Genomic DNA, 12,825 nt, shown 5'->3' with positions numbered 1-12,825 from the left:
AAGGATCATGGTTTAAAGCTAACCTGGGCAGAAAAGTCTGTGAAACTCTTTATCTCTAATAAACTATCCCAAAAAAGCCAGAAGTAGAGCTCTGGCTCAAATGGGAAGGGAGGGAGGGAGGGAGGGAAAGAAAAGCAAGAAAGCAAGAAAGGAAAGAAAGAAAGAAAGAAAGAAAGAAAGAAAGAAAGAAAGAAAGAAAGAAAGAAAGAAAGAAAGAAAGAAAGAAAGAGAGAAGGGAGGGAGGGAGGGAGGGAGGGAGGGAGGGAGGGAGGGAGGGAGGGAAAGAAAAGCCAGAAAGAAAGAAAGAAAGAGGGAGAGAGAGAGAAGGGAGGGAGGGAGGGAGGGAGGGAGGGAAAGAAAGAAAGAAAAAGAAAGAAAGAGAGAAGGGAGAGAGGGAGGAAGGAAGGAAGGGAGAAAGAAAGAAAGAAAGAGAGAAAGAAAGAAAGAAAGAAAGAAAGAAAGAAAGAAAGAAAGAAAGAAAGAAAGAAAGAAAGAAAGAAAGAAAGAAAGAAAAGAGAAGGGAGAGAGGGAGGAAGGAAGGCAGGAAGAAAGAAAGAGAGGAGAGAGGGAGGAAGGGAGAGAGAGAGAGAAAGAGAGAGAAAGAGAGAGAAACACATTAACAAAAAATTTCTGGCATGAATCTTCTGATCTTCTTAACTACGGTGTGCCTGGACAGGCTTTCTTCTGTTTAGTTTACCTTGTGAGTTTTCTTATGTTGATAAAGATGTGCACGTTGTCTAAAGGTCTTCCCACATTCTTTACATTCGTAGGGCTTCTCCCCAGTGTGGATTCTCTGATGTTCAGTTAGATGTGAATTAAGTCTAAAGGACTTCCCACATTCTTTACACCCATAGGGTTTCTCACCAGTATGAATTCTCTGATGGACTCTAAGGTCTCCAGTACGATTAAAGGCCTTCCCACATTCTTCACATTTGTAGGGTTTTATACCTGTATGAATCTTCTGATGTTGAGTATACTGTCCACGCCAACTAAAGGCCTTCCCACATTCCTTACACTCATAGGGTTTGATCCCAGAATGAGTTTTCAGGTGTTCTTTCAGATTTCCTCTACGAATGAAGGCCCTTCCACATTCTTTACATTCATAGGGCTTTTCACCAGTGTGGACTCTCAGATGCTCACTAAGATAGAAACCAAATCTGAAGGTCTTCCCACATTTCCCACATTTGTAGGGCTTCACATCACTATGAAATTTCTTATGGAGACTAATTTGAGAGCGCCCTCGAAAGGTTTTCCCACATTCCTTACATTCATAAGGCTTCACACCAGAATGAATTCTCTGATGTTCAGTAAGGGCCGACCGAAGCATAAAGGCCTTCCCACACTCCTTGCACTCATATGGTTTCTCACCAGTATGGATTTTGCGATGGACTCTCCGGTCCCCACTGTAATTGAACTTCTTCCCACACACCTCACATTCATAGAGTTTTTTACCTGTATGAATCGTTTTATGCTGAATAAGGAGTCCCCGTTCATTAAAAGTCTTCCCACATTCCTTGCATTTATAAGGTTTCTTACCTTCATGAAGTTTTCGGTGTTCAGTAAGGTTAGCACTAACTCTAAAGGCCTTCCCACAGTCCTTACATTCATAGGGTTTTGGACCAGTGTGGCTTTTCTCATGCTGCACAAGTTGTTCTTGTGAACTGAATGTTTTCCCACATTCTTTACATGGGTAGGTTTTCTCCTTTACATGTGATTTTTGATGTTGCGTAAGGTAGAAACCAAATGGAAATGTCTTTCCACATTCTTTACATTCATAAGGTTTATCATCAGCATGAATTCTCCCATGCTGAGTAAGTTCAAAACTACTTAAGAACCTCTTGCCACACTCCTTGCATTTATAACGTTTTTTATCGGTATGAGTTTTCTGATGACGATTAAGTTGGGAGTAAAGACCAAAAATCTTCCCACATTCCTTACACTCGTGGGGTGTTTCACCAGTATGAACTTTCTGATGCAGATTAAGTTGATACTTGTATCTGAACAATATCCCACATTCTTTACACTTATGAGTTTTTTCACCAGTATGAATTCTCTGATGTAGATTAAGTTGATACTTAAGACTATAGCACTTCCCACATTCCTTACATCCATAGGGTTTGTCACCAGTGTGAGTTTTCTGGTGTAGAGTAAGTTGGTACTTACACCTGAAGAACTTCCCACATTCCTTACACTCATGGGGTTTCTCACCAGTGTGAATTTTCTGATGGAGAGTAAGTTGGTACCTGCGACCAAAGCACTTCCCACATTCCTTACATCCATGGGGCTTCTCACCAGTGTGAACTTTCTTGTGTAGAGTCAGGTGGTATTTACGCCTGAAGAACTTACCACATTCCTTACATTCATAGGGTTTTTCACCTGTGTGAATTTTGTTGTGGAGCGTCAGTCGATACTTTCGCCTGAACAACTTCCCACATTCCTTACATTCATGGATTTTTTCACCACTGTGAATTTTCTCATGTAGATTAAGTTGGTAGACACTACTAAAAGTTTTCCCACATTCATCACAGTCATAATGTTCATCAAAACGAACTTGTTCACGCTGAACTGAGCTAGACTCAGAACCAGTGGTTTCCCCAGATCCCCTACCTTCATTAGAGTTCTCACTATTCTCAGTTCTCTGGTCCAGAGGAGATGGATGCTTTCTATTTGTTGGCCCTTTTTCATGGGTGATTTTCTTTTGAGTAGAACTCTTTCCTTCATGTTCCTGAGGGCCATTAGAGTTACTTTTGTTCTGGCATGCATTTTTCGAAGTAGATCCTTTAGGATCAAGAGTTTTACTTGTTTCTGCTGTCTTCGATTTGGATAAACTTATTTCACCAGTAGATTTTTGTGGAGATAATTTCTTGGTCTTATGCCTGGAGGAAAGGCCTGGTGAACAAACAACAAAGCAAGCAAAGATTATTTTCCCATAACAAGCAAAACATAAAGCTTCCTCTAAAATAGGAGGCAAAATGAAAATAATTATCAGTAGAAGTGAGTGGCTTTAAAAACACATTACAATATAGTTCTGTAATTCCAAATCAGTCAATATGAACTTAGAGAATAAAAGATAACATGAGATTGTGGTCATGGGCTAAGCAGTCTCCATCAGTGGTTATGGCAATTCTCCAACAATTGCCTTGGAGAAGTTGTTTACAAACACTGCTATTCTGAGACCACTCCAGGTGAAAAGAATCAAATCTAGGGGCTGGGGATATGGCCTAGTGGCAAGAGTAACTGCCTCATATACATGAGGCCCTGGGTTCAATTCCCCAGCACCACATATACAGAAAATGGCCAGAAGTGGCGCTGTGGCTCAAGTGGCAGAGTGCTGGCCTTGAGCAAAAAGAAGCCAGGGACAGTGCTCAGGCCCTGAGTCCAAGCCCCAGGACTGGCCAAAAAAAGAATCAAATCTATAGAAAAAAATGTGTTATCATAAATTTGAAATAATTCTACGGCTCTAATTCCATCTTTTGTGTGTGTGTGTTTAATTGGAGATAAAGAGTCTCATGGACTTTCCTCCCCAGGCTGGCTTTGATTGCCATCCTCAGATTTCAGCCCCTTGAGTAGCTAGAATTAAACCACTGGCACCTGGATATGTTATGGGTTTGTTTGTTTTTTTTTGCCAGTCCTGGGGCTTGGACTCACGGCCTGAGCACTGTCCCTGGCTTCCTTTTTGCTCAAGGCTAACACTCTGCCACTTGAGCCACAGCGCTACTTCTGGCCATTTTCTATATATGTAATGCTGGGGAATCGAACCCAGGGCTTCATGTATATGAGGCAAGCTCTCTTGCCACTAGGTCATATTCCCAGCCCTATGTTATGGTTTGGATAAGAAATGTTCCCCACAGGTTCATGAACTGAAGCCTGGGTCCCCAGATGGTGGTGCCAATAAGAGGTAATTGGGTTCCCAGGGCAGTTCATTGGGGGAAGAATTTGAAAGAAGAACTTAGAGATGAGCTATATCTTAACATAGTTTGCTTTTCCTGGTGAGAAATTTTGATTCTGCTTTTTGAAGAGTAATTGGAAGCAATAATCTGTGTTTTTCAATAATCAGCCTAGATGCTGTAGAGATGATCTTCTAAATGTGAGGGGAAGATTGGAGGAATAATCATCTTAATGGGCTGTTTCAGAGGTCTAAACTAAAAGTGATAGTAGCTTGGATTCAAATGGCAGTGGAGAGCTAGGTGCTGGTGGCTCACATCTGTAATCCTAGCCACTAAAGAGGCTGAGATCTAAGGATCTTGGCTTAAAGCCAGCCCCAGAAGAAAAGTCTATGAGACTCATGTCTAAGTCACCACCAGAAAGTTGAAAGTGAAGCTATGGTTCAAATGGTAGACCATCAGCCTTGAGCGAAAATCTAAGAGACAGGGGGCTGGGAATGTGGCCTAGTGGTAGAACGTTTGCCTAGCATGCATGAAGCCCTGGGTTTGATTCCTCAGCACCAAATAAAACAGAAAAAGCCAGAAGTGGGGCTGTGGCTCAAGAGATAGAGTGCTAGCCTTGAGCAAAAAGAAGCCAGAGGGGCTGGGGATATGGCCTAGTGGCAAGAGTGCTTGCCTCGTATACAGGAGGCCCTGGGTTCGATTCCCCAGCACCACATATACAGAAAACGGCCAGAAGTGGTGCTGTGGCTCAAGTGGCAGAGTGCTAGCCTTGAGCAAAAGGAAGCCAGGGACAGTGCTCAGGCCCTGAGTCCAAGGCCCAGGACTGGCCAAAAAAAAAAAGAAGCCAGGGACAGTGTTCAGGGCCTGAGTCTAAGCCCCATGAGTGGAAAAAAAAAGAAAAGAAAAACCTAAGGGATAGTGCCCAGGCCCTGAGTTTAAGTCCCAGGACTGGCGCACACCTGCGCGTGCACGCACACACACACACAATAATTGGGAGCTAGGATGAAGTTCTTTTTTGAGTTCCTGCTAAGAAATCTGTTTCCAGCTGGGTGCTGGAAACTCATGCTTGTAATACTAGCTACTCGGAAGGCTGAGATCTGCAGATGGTGGTTCGAAGTCAACCCAGGCAGGAAAGTCCATGTGATTCTTATGTCCACTTAATCACCAAAAAGCCAAAAGAGCTGTGGCTCAAAAGGTAGAGTGCTAGCCTTGAGCAAAAAAGTTCAAGGATACCACCTAGGCTTTGAGTTTAAGCCCCAGGACTGGCACACACACACAAAAAAAAGGTCTATTTTCATCCATGTCTTCAGCTATATCAACCTGATACAAAGCCTGCACCTCTGCTCTTACTGAATGCCCTTTGCTGGCTCACCAGTTAAGTCGTGAGCCCTCACTTACTTGAAGAGCGTCTTCCTAGCACATCCTTCATTACAGGGAAGGGTTCTTTGCCTTGCTCCAGTAAGGTTATCACATCTGGTTTTGAGGGAGAATATCCTGAATACAAGAAAGAGAAGAGGAGTAAAATATTACATTTTCAAAAACATTTTGAGACTTGATTGAATTTGTCTTAGAAACATGGGACCACATAATATATATGTCAGAGAAAACTATTAAAGAATATTCATGGCTAGGTGTGGTGGTTTATGCCTATAATCCCAGCTACTTGGGAGGTGGCAATTGGAAAGATCATGGTTCAAGGATAGCTTGGGGGGGAAGTTATAGAGGCTTCACCTCAACAAAGAAGCCTGTCGTTATGGTGCCTATGTATAAACCCAGCTATGTAAGAGGCACAGGTAAGAGATTATGGTACAAGGCCAAACCAAAACAAAAAAAATCAAACTTTATCTGTAAAATAAGGAAAAGGGGGGCTGGGAATGTGGCTTAGTGGTAGAGTGCTGGCCTAACATGAATGAAGGCCTGGGTAAATGATTTCTCAGCACCACATACACAGAAAAAGCTGGAATTGGCACTGTGGCTCAAGTGGTAGAACGTTAGCCTTGAACAAAAAGGAGCTCAGGAACAGTGCCCAGCCCCTGAGTTCAAGTCCCAGGACTGGCCAAAAAAATAAGAATAAGGAAAAAGGTCTGGGGGTGTGGGTCAAGTGAAACCTGCTTAGCAAGTATGAGGCTTTGAGTTCAAACACCTAGTGCCAACAAAAATATTCAAATGAGGGTAACCTCAGGATCCTCAGAACAAAGAAATTTGATGGACAGGGGAAAGGTCTCATTTTTGGAATTACTGCTCAGATAGGCTCACTCTATGGAGAGGCATGAGTGCTTGAGATCACAAACTTGGGCCAGACTGTATGGATTCAAATTCTGCTCTGCTGTCTACTGACTTGTGAAAGTGGAGTTTCCTGACTTAAGTTTTCTGAGCCTCCATTTTCTCACCTGTAAAATGATAAGAGTAATACCTATCTCATAGGTAGCCCTTCAAAATTACAATAGTGTGGGATGGAAGCATGGCTTAGTTGTGGGAGCATAGCTCTTCTGGAGCACGACTCCGTGGTAGGAATGTTACTGAGTGGTAGAGGGCTTGCCTAGCACATGTGAAACCATTGTTTCTATTCCCATCAGTGCAAAAGCACAAACAAAAAGAACTTAGAACACAGACGTCAGTGGCTCATGTCTGTAATCTTAGGTACTCAGGAGGCTGAGATCTAAGGATTTCAGTTCCAAGCCAACTCAGGCAAGAAATTCTGTGAGACTCTATCTCCAATTAATGCTTAAGACCTTGGGTTTAAGCCAGGTGCTGATGGCTCATGCCTACAATTCTAGCTACTCAGAAGGCTAAGATCTGAGGATCAAAGCTCAAAGTCTTGGCAGGAAACTCCAGATGACTCCTATCTCCAATTAACCACCAAAAAGCCAGGAATGGAGCTGTGGCTCATGCGGCAGGGCACTAATCTTGAACAACAAAAAAAAAAAAGCTCAGGAACAGCACCCAGGCCCTGAGCTCATGCCCTAGGGACTGGCACATATACATACAAGTTAGAATCCTGATTCATGAAAGAGAAAGCTATTATTTCAGAGAACAGTCCAAAGTGTTTGATGCTGATGACCTTACCCATTGACACAAGGTTCCTGTAGTTCTCCAACATCACATCCTTGTACAAGTCCTTCTGAGCAGAGTCCAGGAACTCCCACTCCTTCCGAGAGAAGTGGATGGACACATCCTTGAATGTTACCAGTGACTGAAACCATAAATCAAGATACTGGTCAAATGATACACAATATTGGTTTTCACCACAGATTCCTAGGAAAGAGTCCCACCACCAATTTCTTATAAACAGAACTGAACCACGAGGACTGAGACTGAGGCCAATCACACTGAACTTATACTTTGGTTATTATGGACATAGATCTGTAGAAAACTTGTCATCAAATGAGCCCATGGCTTTGTTTCTTTATACCTCAGATCTGACAAAGGTTAAATTCGTTCCCTTAGGTATTCTGTGCTCCCAGGTAGATGCTATATGGCTAATGCTAGATGATTTGGTTAGTGTAAAGCCAGATCTTGTTAGAAATAACAGAAACATACAGGAGGCACTGGGGATTGGAGATGAAGAAAGACTTCTTGTAGAGAGGAAATTTCAGTATAAAGCATAATTGTGGTGGTTTGGGGATTTGAAATCAGGACTATAGGTTTGTTTCACTTTACTTTTTTTTTTATGTCAGTCATGGGACTTAACTCAAAGGTCTGGGTGCTGTCCCTGAGCTCTTTTGCTCAAGGCTTGCACTCTGTCACTTTGACCTAAAGCTCCACTACCAGTTTTCTTGTGGTTAATTGGAGATAAAAGAGTCTCACTGGGAACTTTTCTACCCAGGATGGCTTCAAACTGAGATCCTCAGATCTCAGCCTCCTGAGTAGCTAGGATTACAGGTGTGAGCCACTAGCGCCCAGCTTCAACTCTACTTCTTAAATCATGATTCTAGAACTTTTTGCACTAAAGATAGTATCTTGTGTTTACTCCTGTCCTCATATAAACTGTGAGTCTACTTACTCGTCCTGTTGTGGCTGGTATAATAGGCATACTCCATGCTCAGCCTTTTCAGTCAAGAGTGGGTATCATGAACCTTTTTTATCTGAGCTAGCCTGTGAGCATGAGCCTCTGGATCTCATCTTCTCAGAAAGTAAGTATGATAGGTGCATACTACTGGTTGAGATGCGGGTCTTGAGAACTTTTTCCTCCATCTGGCCTTTAGCTATGATCCTACTGATCTCTGTCTCCTGAGTAGCTAGGATTACAGACATGAGATAACTGGCACCCAGTCTCAAGTGATCTCTAAAAAAATAAACCCAACTTCAAGAAGAAAAGATAAGCAGCAACTTACATGGGCCATGGTTTTGGAATCTGAAGAACTCTTCAGTGTTTCTCTAGGCTCTGGAGAAGCAAAGTTCTAAATTGAGAGGGTTAAGAAAAAAGGAAAAAATGAGACCAAACATACTTCAAAGGTAACAAAAAGATACAAGTAATCTTTTATTCTATACTCTTAGTTTACAAAACCTCTGCCCCCACACTTGCTTCACCTTCTCCCCAAATGCTATCACTCCCCTGGGCTCCTGTGAAAGGTGAACATAGAGCAGAGGTTTATATTAGATACAAGACTAGTGCATTCAGCAGGAGAGTTCAAGCCAATCCCCATTATGAAGGTGCTGATGCAGGCTTAGACTGGGAGGTGGGAAACTTCCCCAAGTGGATTCTCCAACCCCAATGTTCACCATCCAAAAGAGATCACATAACCCAAAGCAGGCAGCTGAGTTTACAGCTTTCAGCACCAGTGACTCATGCCTGTAATCCCAACTACTACTCAGGAGGCTGAGATCTGAGAATCATGGTTTGAAATCAGCTTGGGCAGGAAAGTCCTTTTGACTCTTCTCCCCCAATCAACCAGCAAAAGAAAAAAAAAACAACAAGCTGGAAGTGGAGCTGTGGCTCAAGCGGTAGAGTACCAGCCTGGAGCAAAAAAAGGGACTGTCTCTCTGTGTGTCTATCTCTCACACACACAATAATGCACTTGAATAACATTATGGTTGTTATGGGAATGGGGTCTATTTTCAAGACCTCTGACATACAGTGGAAGGAAGACTAAGGTCATAGATTAGTGGATACATTTTAGTCTATTTTCAAGACCTCTGACATACAGTGGAAGGAAGACTAAGGTCATAGATTAGTGGATACATTTTAGTCTATTTTTCAAGACCTCTGACATGCAGTCTGGAAGACTGAGGTTATAGGTTAGTGGGTATATTTTATTTCAAAAGGATACCAGATTGTTTCCATGTCCTGAAAAAATGAGATGTGGTTATGGGCTGAAAAGGAGGCACTGAAATTTAGATATGCAGCCACAATTGTTTTCCTCCCACCAGACTTCTTTAGAAAAGGCAGGACAGGGTTAAATGGATGCATGAGACACCTTGTTTGAAGACTGATGAGACCCCAGCCTCCCAATTCCTCACCTCACCACCCATGTGCTGCATAGAGGAAGGAGGGGGAAAGGCTAGAATGTTTGAGATCCAGTCTGGTTACAGGTAGGTCACACAATGCAGCAAGCTACAATGAAAGCAGCCTTTTGCGTTCTCTCTCTCTCTCTCTCTCTCTCTCTCTCTCTCTCTCTCTCTCTCTCTCTCTCTCACTCAGGGTCTGGTCATAGGTTTTTGTTGTTTCCTTTTGCTCAAGGCTGGCGCTCTATCATTTGAGCAACACATCCACTTCCAGCTTTTTGCTGGTTATTGGAGATAAAATTCTCACAGACTTTCCTGCCTGGGCTTTGAACCTCAATCCCCAGATCTCAGCCTCCTGAAATAGCTAATTCTACAAGTGGGAGCCACCAGTGCCTGGCTCCTTTGCTTTTTCTTTTCTTTTTAATAGAACCGTTTTATTCATTCTGCACAACTTAAGCAGCTCCCCCGATGGTGGGGGGCCCCATCTCCAATTTTACCCTTTGGAATTCCCCCCCCCCCCCCCCCCTTTGCGGCTTATCCCAGAGAGCTGCATCACCAACTCGGGCCCCCGCAGCAAATGACGGCTCCACACACACGGTCGGTCTGGCACCAAGCCAATCGCCCTCGAGGAGAAGGAACAAAACCCCACGGCCCACCGACCACACAAAGCCCGGCCAAGCCCCAGGCTCTCCCCGGCGCACCCCCACCGCCGAGCCCGCATTCTTCCCCTGCGCCGATTGGGGGGCTCACCGTCCTCAAGTCCTCGAGGGAGGCGGGCAGGGAACGGGCTCTGAGATCCGCCAGGCTCCCGGGACGACGGGGATGGGGGCGCCTCCGGGGAGAATGCACCTGTCTCCGTAACCAGACACCAGCAGCCGGCGAGGACGCCCAGCCGAGGCGGACGCAGCCGTTTCAGGATGAACCCGTGACTAGCGCTGCCGAGAGCGGCTTGGGCCCTGGGCCCTCTGGGAAATGTAGTGCAGGGCTGCAGACGTCTTGAACTACAGCCCCTTTTTTTCCTTTGCTTTGATTGTTTCCCATGCCCCCCTGCGGGTGATGGGTTCTGTGGCCGGGTCCTCCAGGACCGCGCTGCGCCGACGACGGCGGAGGAAGCCGCAGTCCCCAGTGCGCAGGCGCAGGGAGCTGAGACTGCTTCCCACGCATCCTCCGGGGGGAGGAGGAGGACAAGGAGGAAGATGCTTTGCCTGAACGGGGATGCTGTAGCCTGGACTGAATCAGTGCGCCTGACATTATGTAACCATGGGAAGTACTGCACCTGCGTGTGAGGACAGCTCTGCACAGGTCTCCGGGGAGATAGATTGCTATGACGTCGGGGTGTGACGTCAGAGGCCATGAACTTATGAATTGGTCAGCCGCGGGAGCCTACAGTGTTTTGAGAACACATTTGTGCCCTACACAAATGGGTCCTGGAGCTTGAATTTAGGGCCCTAGGTGCTGTCCCCGAGCATTTTCTGCTCAAGGCTGGCACTCTACTACTTGAGCCACAGCTCCACTTCTGGCTTTTTGGGGGGAAGGTGCAGTGGGTAGTTTCTTGGAAATAAGAATCTCACAGGGCTGGGAGTGTTGGCTTAGTGGTAGAGTGTTTGCCCAGCATGCATGAAGCCCTGGGTTTGATTCCTCAGCACCACATTGCAGAAAAGGCCAAAAGTGGCACTCAGGGACAGTGCTCAGGGCCTGAGTTCAAGCCCCAGGACTGGCAAAAAGAAAACAAAAAAATCTCAGATTTTCCTGCCTAGTCAGCCTCCTGAGTAGCTTGGGTTACAAGCTACTCAGCACCTGCTGTTAGCCACCAGCATCTGCTAACAGGATCAGTTGTTGATGGCTATATCTTCTAGCTAATATTACTCACCTGGATTGTGCTCCTGGGGTGGCTAACGTAAGGAGTTTGGTGTGGCTTTTTTTTTTTTTTTTTTGCCAGTCCTGGGCCTTGGACTCAAGGCCTGAGCACTGTCCCTGGTTTCTTTTTGCTCAAGGCTAGCACTCTGCTACTTGAGCCACAGCACCACTTCTGGCTTTTTCTATATATGTGGTGCTGAGGAATTGAACCCAGGGCTTCATGTATACAAGTCAAGCACTCTTGCCACTAGGCCATATTCCCAGCCCGGTGTGGCTTTTTTAAAAATTATTTTTTCTCTTAATTTTATTTCATTAATTTTTGTTATGTGGTACTGAGGAATCGGAACCCAGGGCTTCATGCATGCAAAGCAAGCACTCTACCACTAAGCCACACTCCCAGCCCCTTTTATGTGGTTGTGTGTGTGTGTGTGTGTGTGCACTAGTACTGGGCCTTAAATCTCAGGATCTCATGTTCTTTCTTGGCTTTTTTTTTTCTTTTTCGTTGAGCATTCAAAATAGTACTCCATGAACCAAATCTCTACTTCTGGCTTTCTTCTAGTTAACTAGCTATGAGTTTCATGGACATTTCTGTCAAGGTTGACTTTGAACTGAATTCCTCCGCAGCCTTCAGAGTAGCTAGAAATACAGGCATCAGTCACAGCACCTGAAAGATTATTCTTAATTAAAATTTGCATCTTCAAGCTGGGAATGGCCTAGTGGTAAAGTGCTTGCCTCACATACATCAAGCCCTGGGTTCAATTCCGCAGCACCACATATATAGAAAAAGCCAGAAGTGGCTCTGTGGCTCGAGTGGTATAGTGATAGCCTTGAGCAAAAAGAAGCCAGAGACAGTGCTCAGCCCCTTAGCTCAAGCCCCAGGACTGGCCCCCAAAAATGCATCTTTGTCACAAATCAAATGGCTATATTTGTATGGGTCTCTTTTTGGACTCTTCTGTTTTATTGTTTCACTCCATTCACTAATAACACACAGTCTTCATTAATAAGGGTTTACCAGCCTTGACACAACTAACAATTATTTTCTTGCATTTGTAGATGTAGCCCTGGCCTCTACCAGTTGCACTACTCCTTTGGTTGCTGTGACAACCAAAATCTTCTCTATATACTACCAAGTGTCTCTTCTGAAAAAAAAAAAAAAAACAACTAACCCTGGGTGAGAAATACTGTATTAGAACCTTATTTTTCTTGTGGGGTTTGAATTCTGGGCCTGGACACTGTCCCTGAGCTCTTTTGCTCAAGGCTAGCACTCTACCACTTGAGCCACAGCTCCACTCCAGGTTTTCTGGGAGTTAATTAGAGATGAGAGTCTCATGGACTTTCCTGCCTGGGCTGGCTTTGAACTGAGGCTCCTGAGCAGCTAGGATTACAGGTGTAAGCCACTAGCACAAGAGCTATTAAAAGACTAATTATCCTTCCTTCCTTCCTTCCTTTTTCTTTCTGTTCTTCTTTTTTGTTTCTTTTTTTTTTTTTTTTTTTTTGGTAAGTCCTGGGGCTTGAGCTCAGGGCCTGGGCACTGTCCATGAGATTCTTTTGCTAAAGGCTAGCACTCTACCAGTTGAGCCACAGCGCCACTTCCGACTTTTTCTGTTTATGTGGTACTGAGGAATCAAACCAGGGC

General features: G+C 44.6%; 1 protein-coding gene across 1 annotated transcript; it reads right to left on the bottom strand.

Moving 5' to 3' along the window:
* Positions 1–585: 585 nt before the first annotated feature.
* On the bottom strand, positions 586–10,440 carry LOC125367940 (zinc finger protein 540-like). Its single transcript, XM_048368676.1, has 5 exons — positions 10,083–10,440; positions 8,222–8,292; positions 6,954–7,080; positions 5,286–5,381; positions 586–2,889 (listed from the first exon to the last, which is right to left on the bottom strand). The coding sequence occupies exons 2-5, from the start codon at positions 8,228–8,230 to the stop codon at positions 689–691; spliced, it is 2,433 nt and encodes an 810-aa protein (XP_048224633.1). The 5' UTR covers positions 8,231–8,292; positions 10,083–10,440; the 3' UTR covers positions 586–688.
* Positions 10,441–12,825: the final 2,385 nt, after the last annotated feature.

This window comes from Perognathus longimembris, chromosome 20, assembly GCF_023159225.1.
Source record: "Perognathus longimembris pacificus isolate PPM17 chromosome 20, ASM2315922v1, whole genome shotgun sequence".
In the NCBI taxonomy this organism is placed as follows: Eukaryota; Metazoa; Chordata; class Mammalia; order Rodentia; family Heteromyidae; genus Perognathus; species Perognathus longimembris.
This window is presented reverse-complemented; position numbering and strand designations above follow the sequence as displayed.

Excerpts from the sequence above, each read along its gene's own strand:
- LOC125367940 (XM_048368676.1), bottom strand. Across the intron at positions 5,382-6,953 it reads CAGGAACCTTGTGTCAATGG|GATATTCTCCCTCAAAACCA; the intron begins GTAAGGTCATCA and ends TCTTGTATTCAG. Across the intron at positions 2,890-5,285 it reads GCTAGGAAGACGCTCTTCAA|GCCTTTCCTCCAGGCATAAG; the intron begins GTAAGTGAGGGC and ends TTTGTTCACCAG.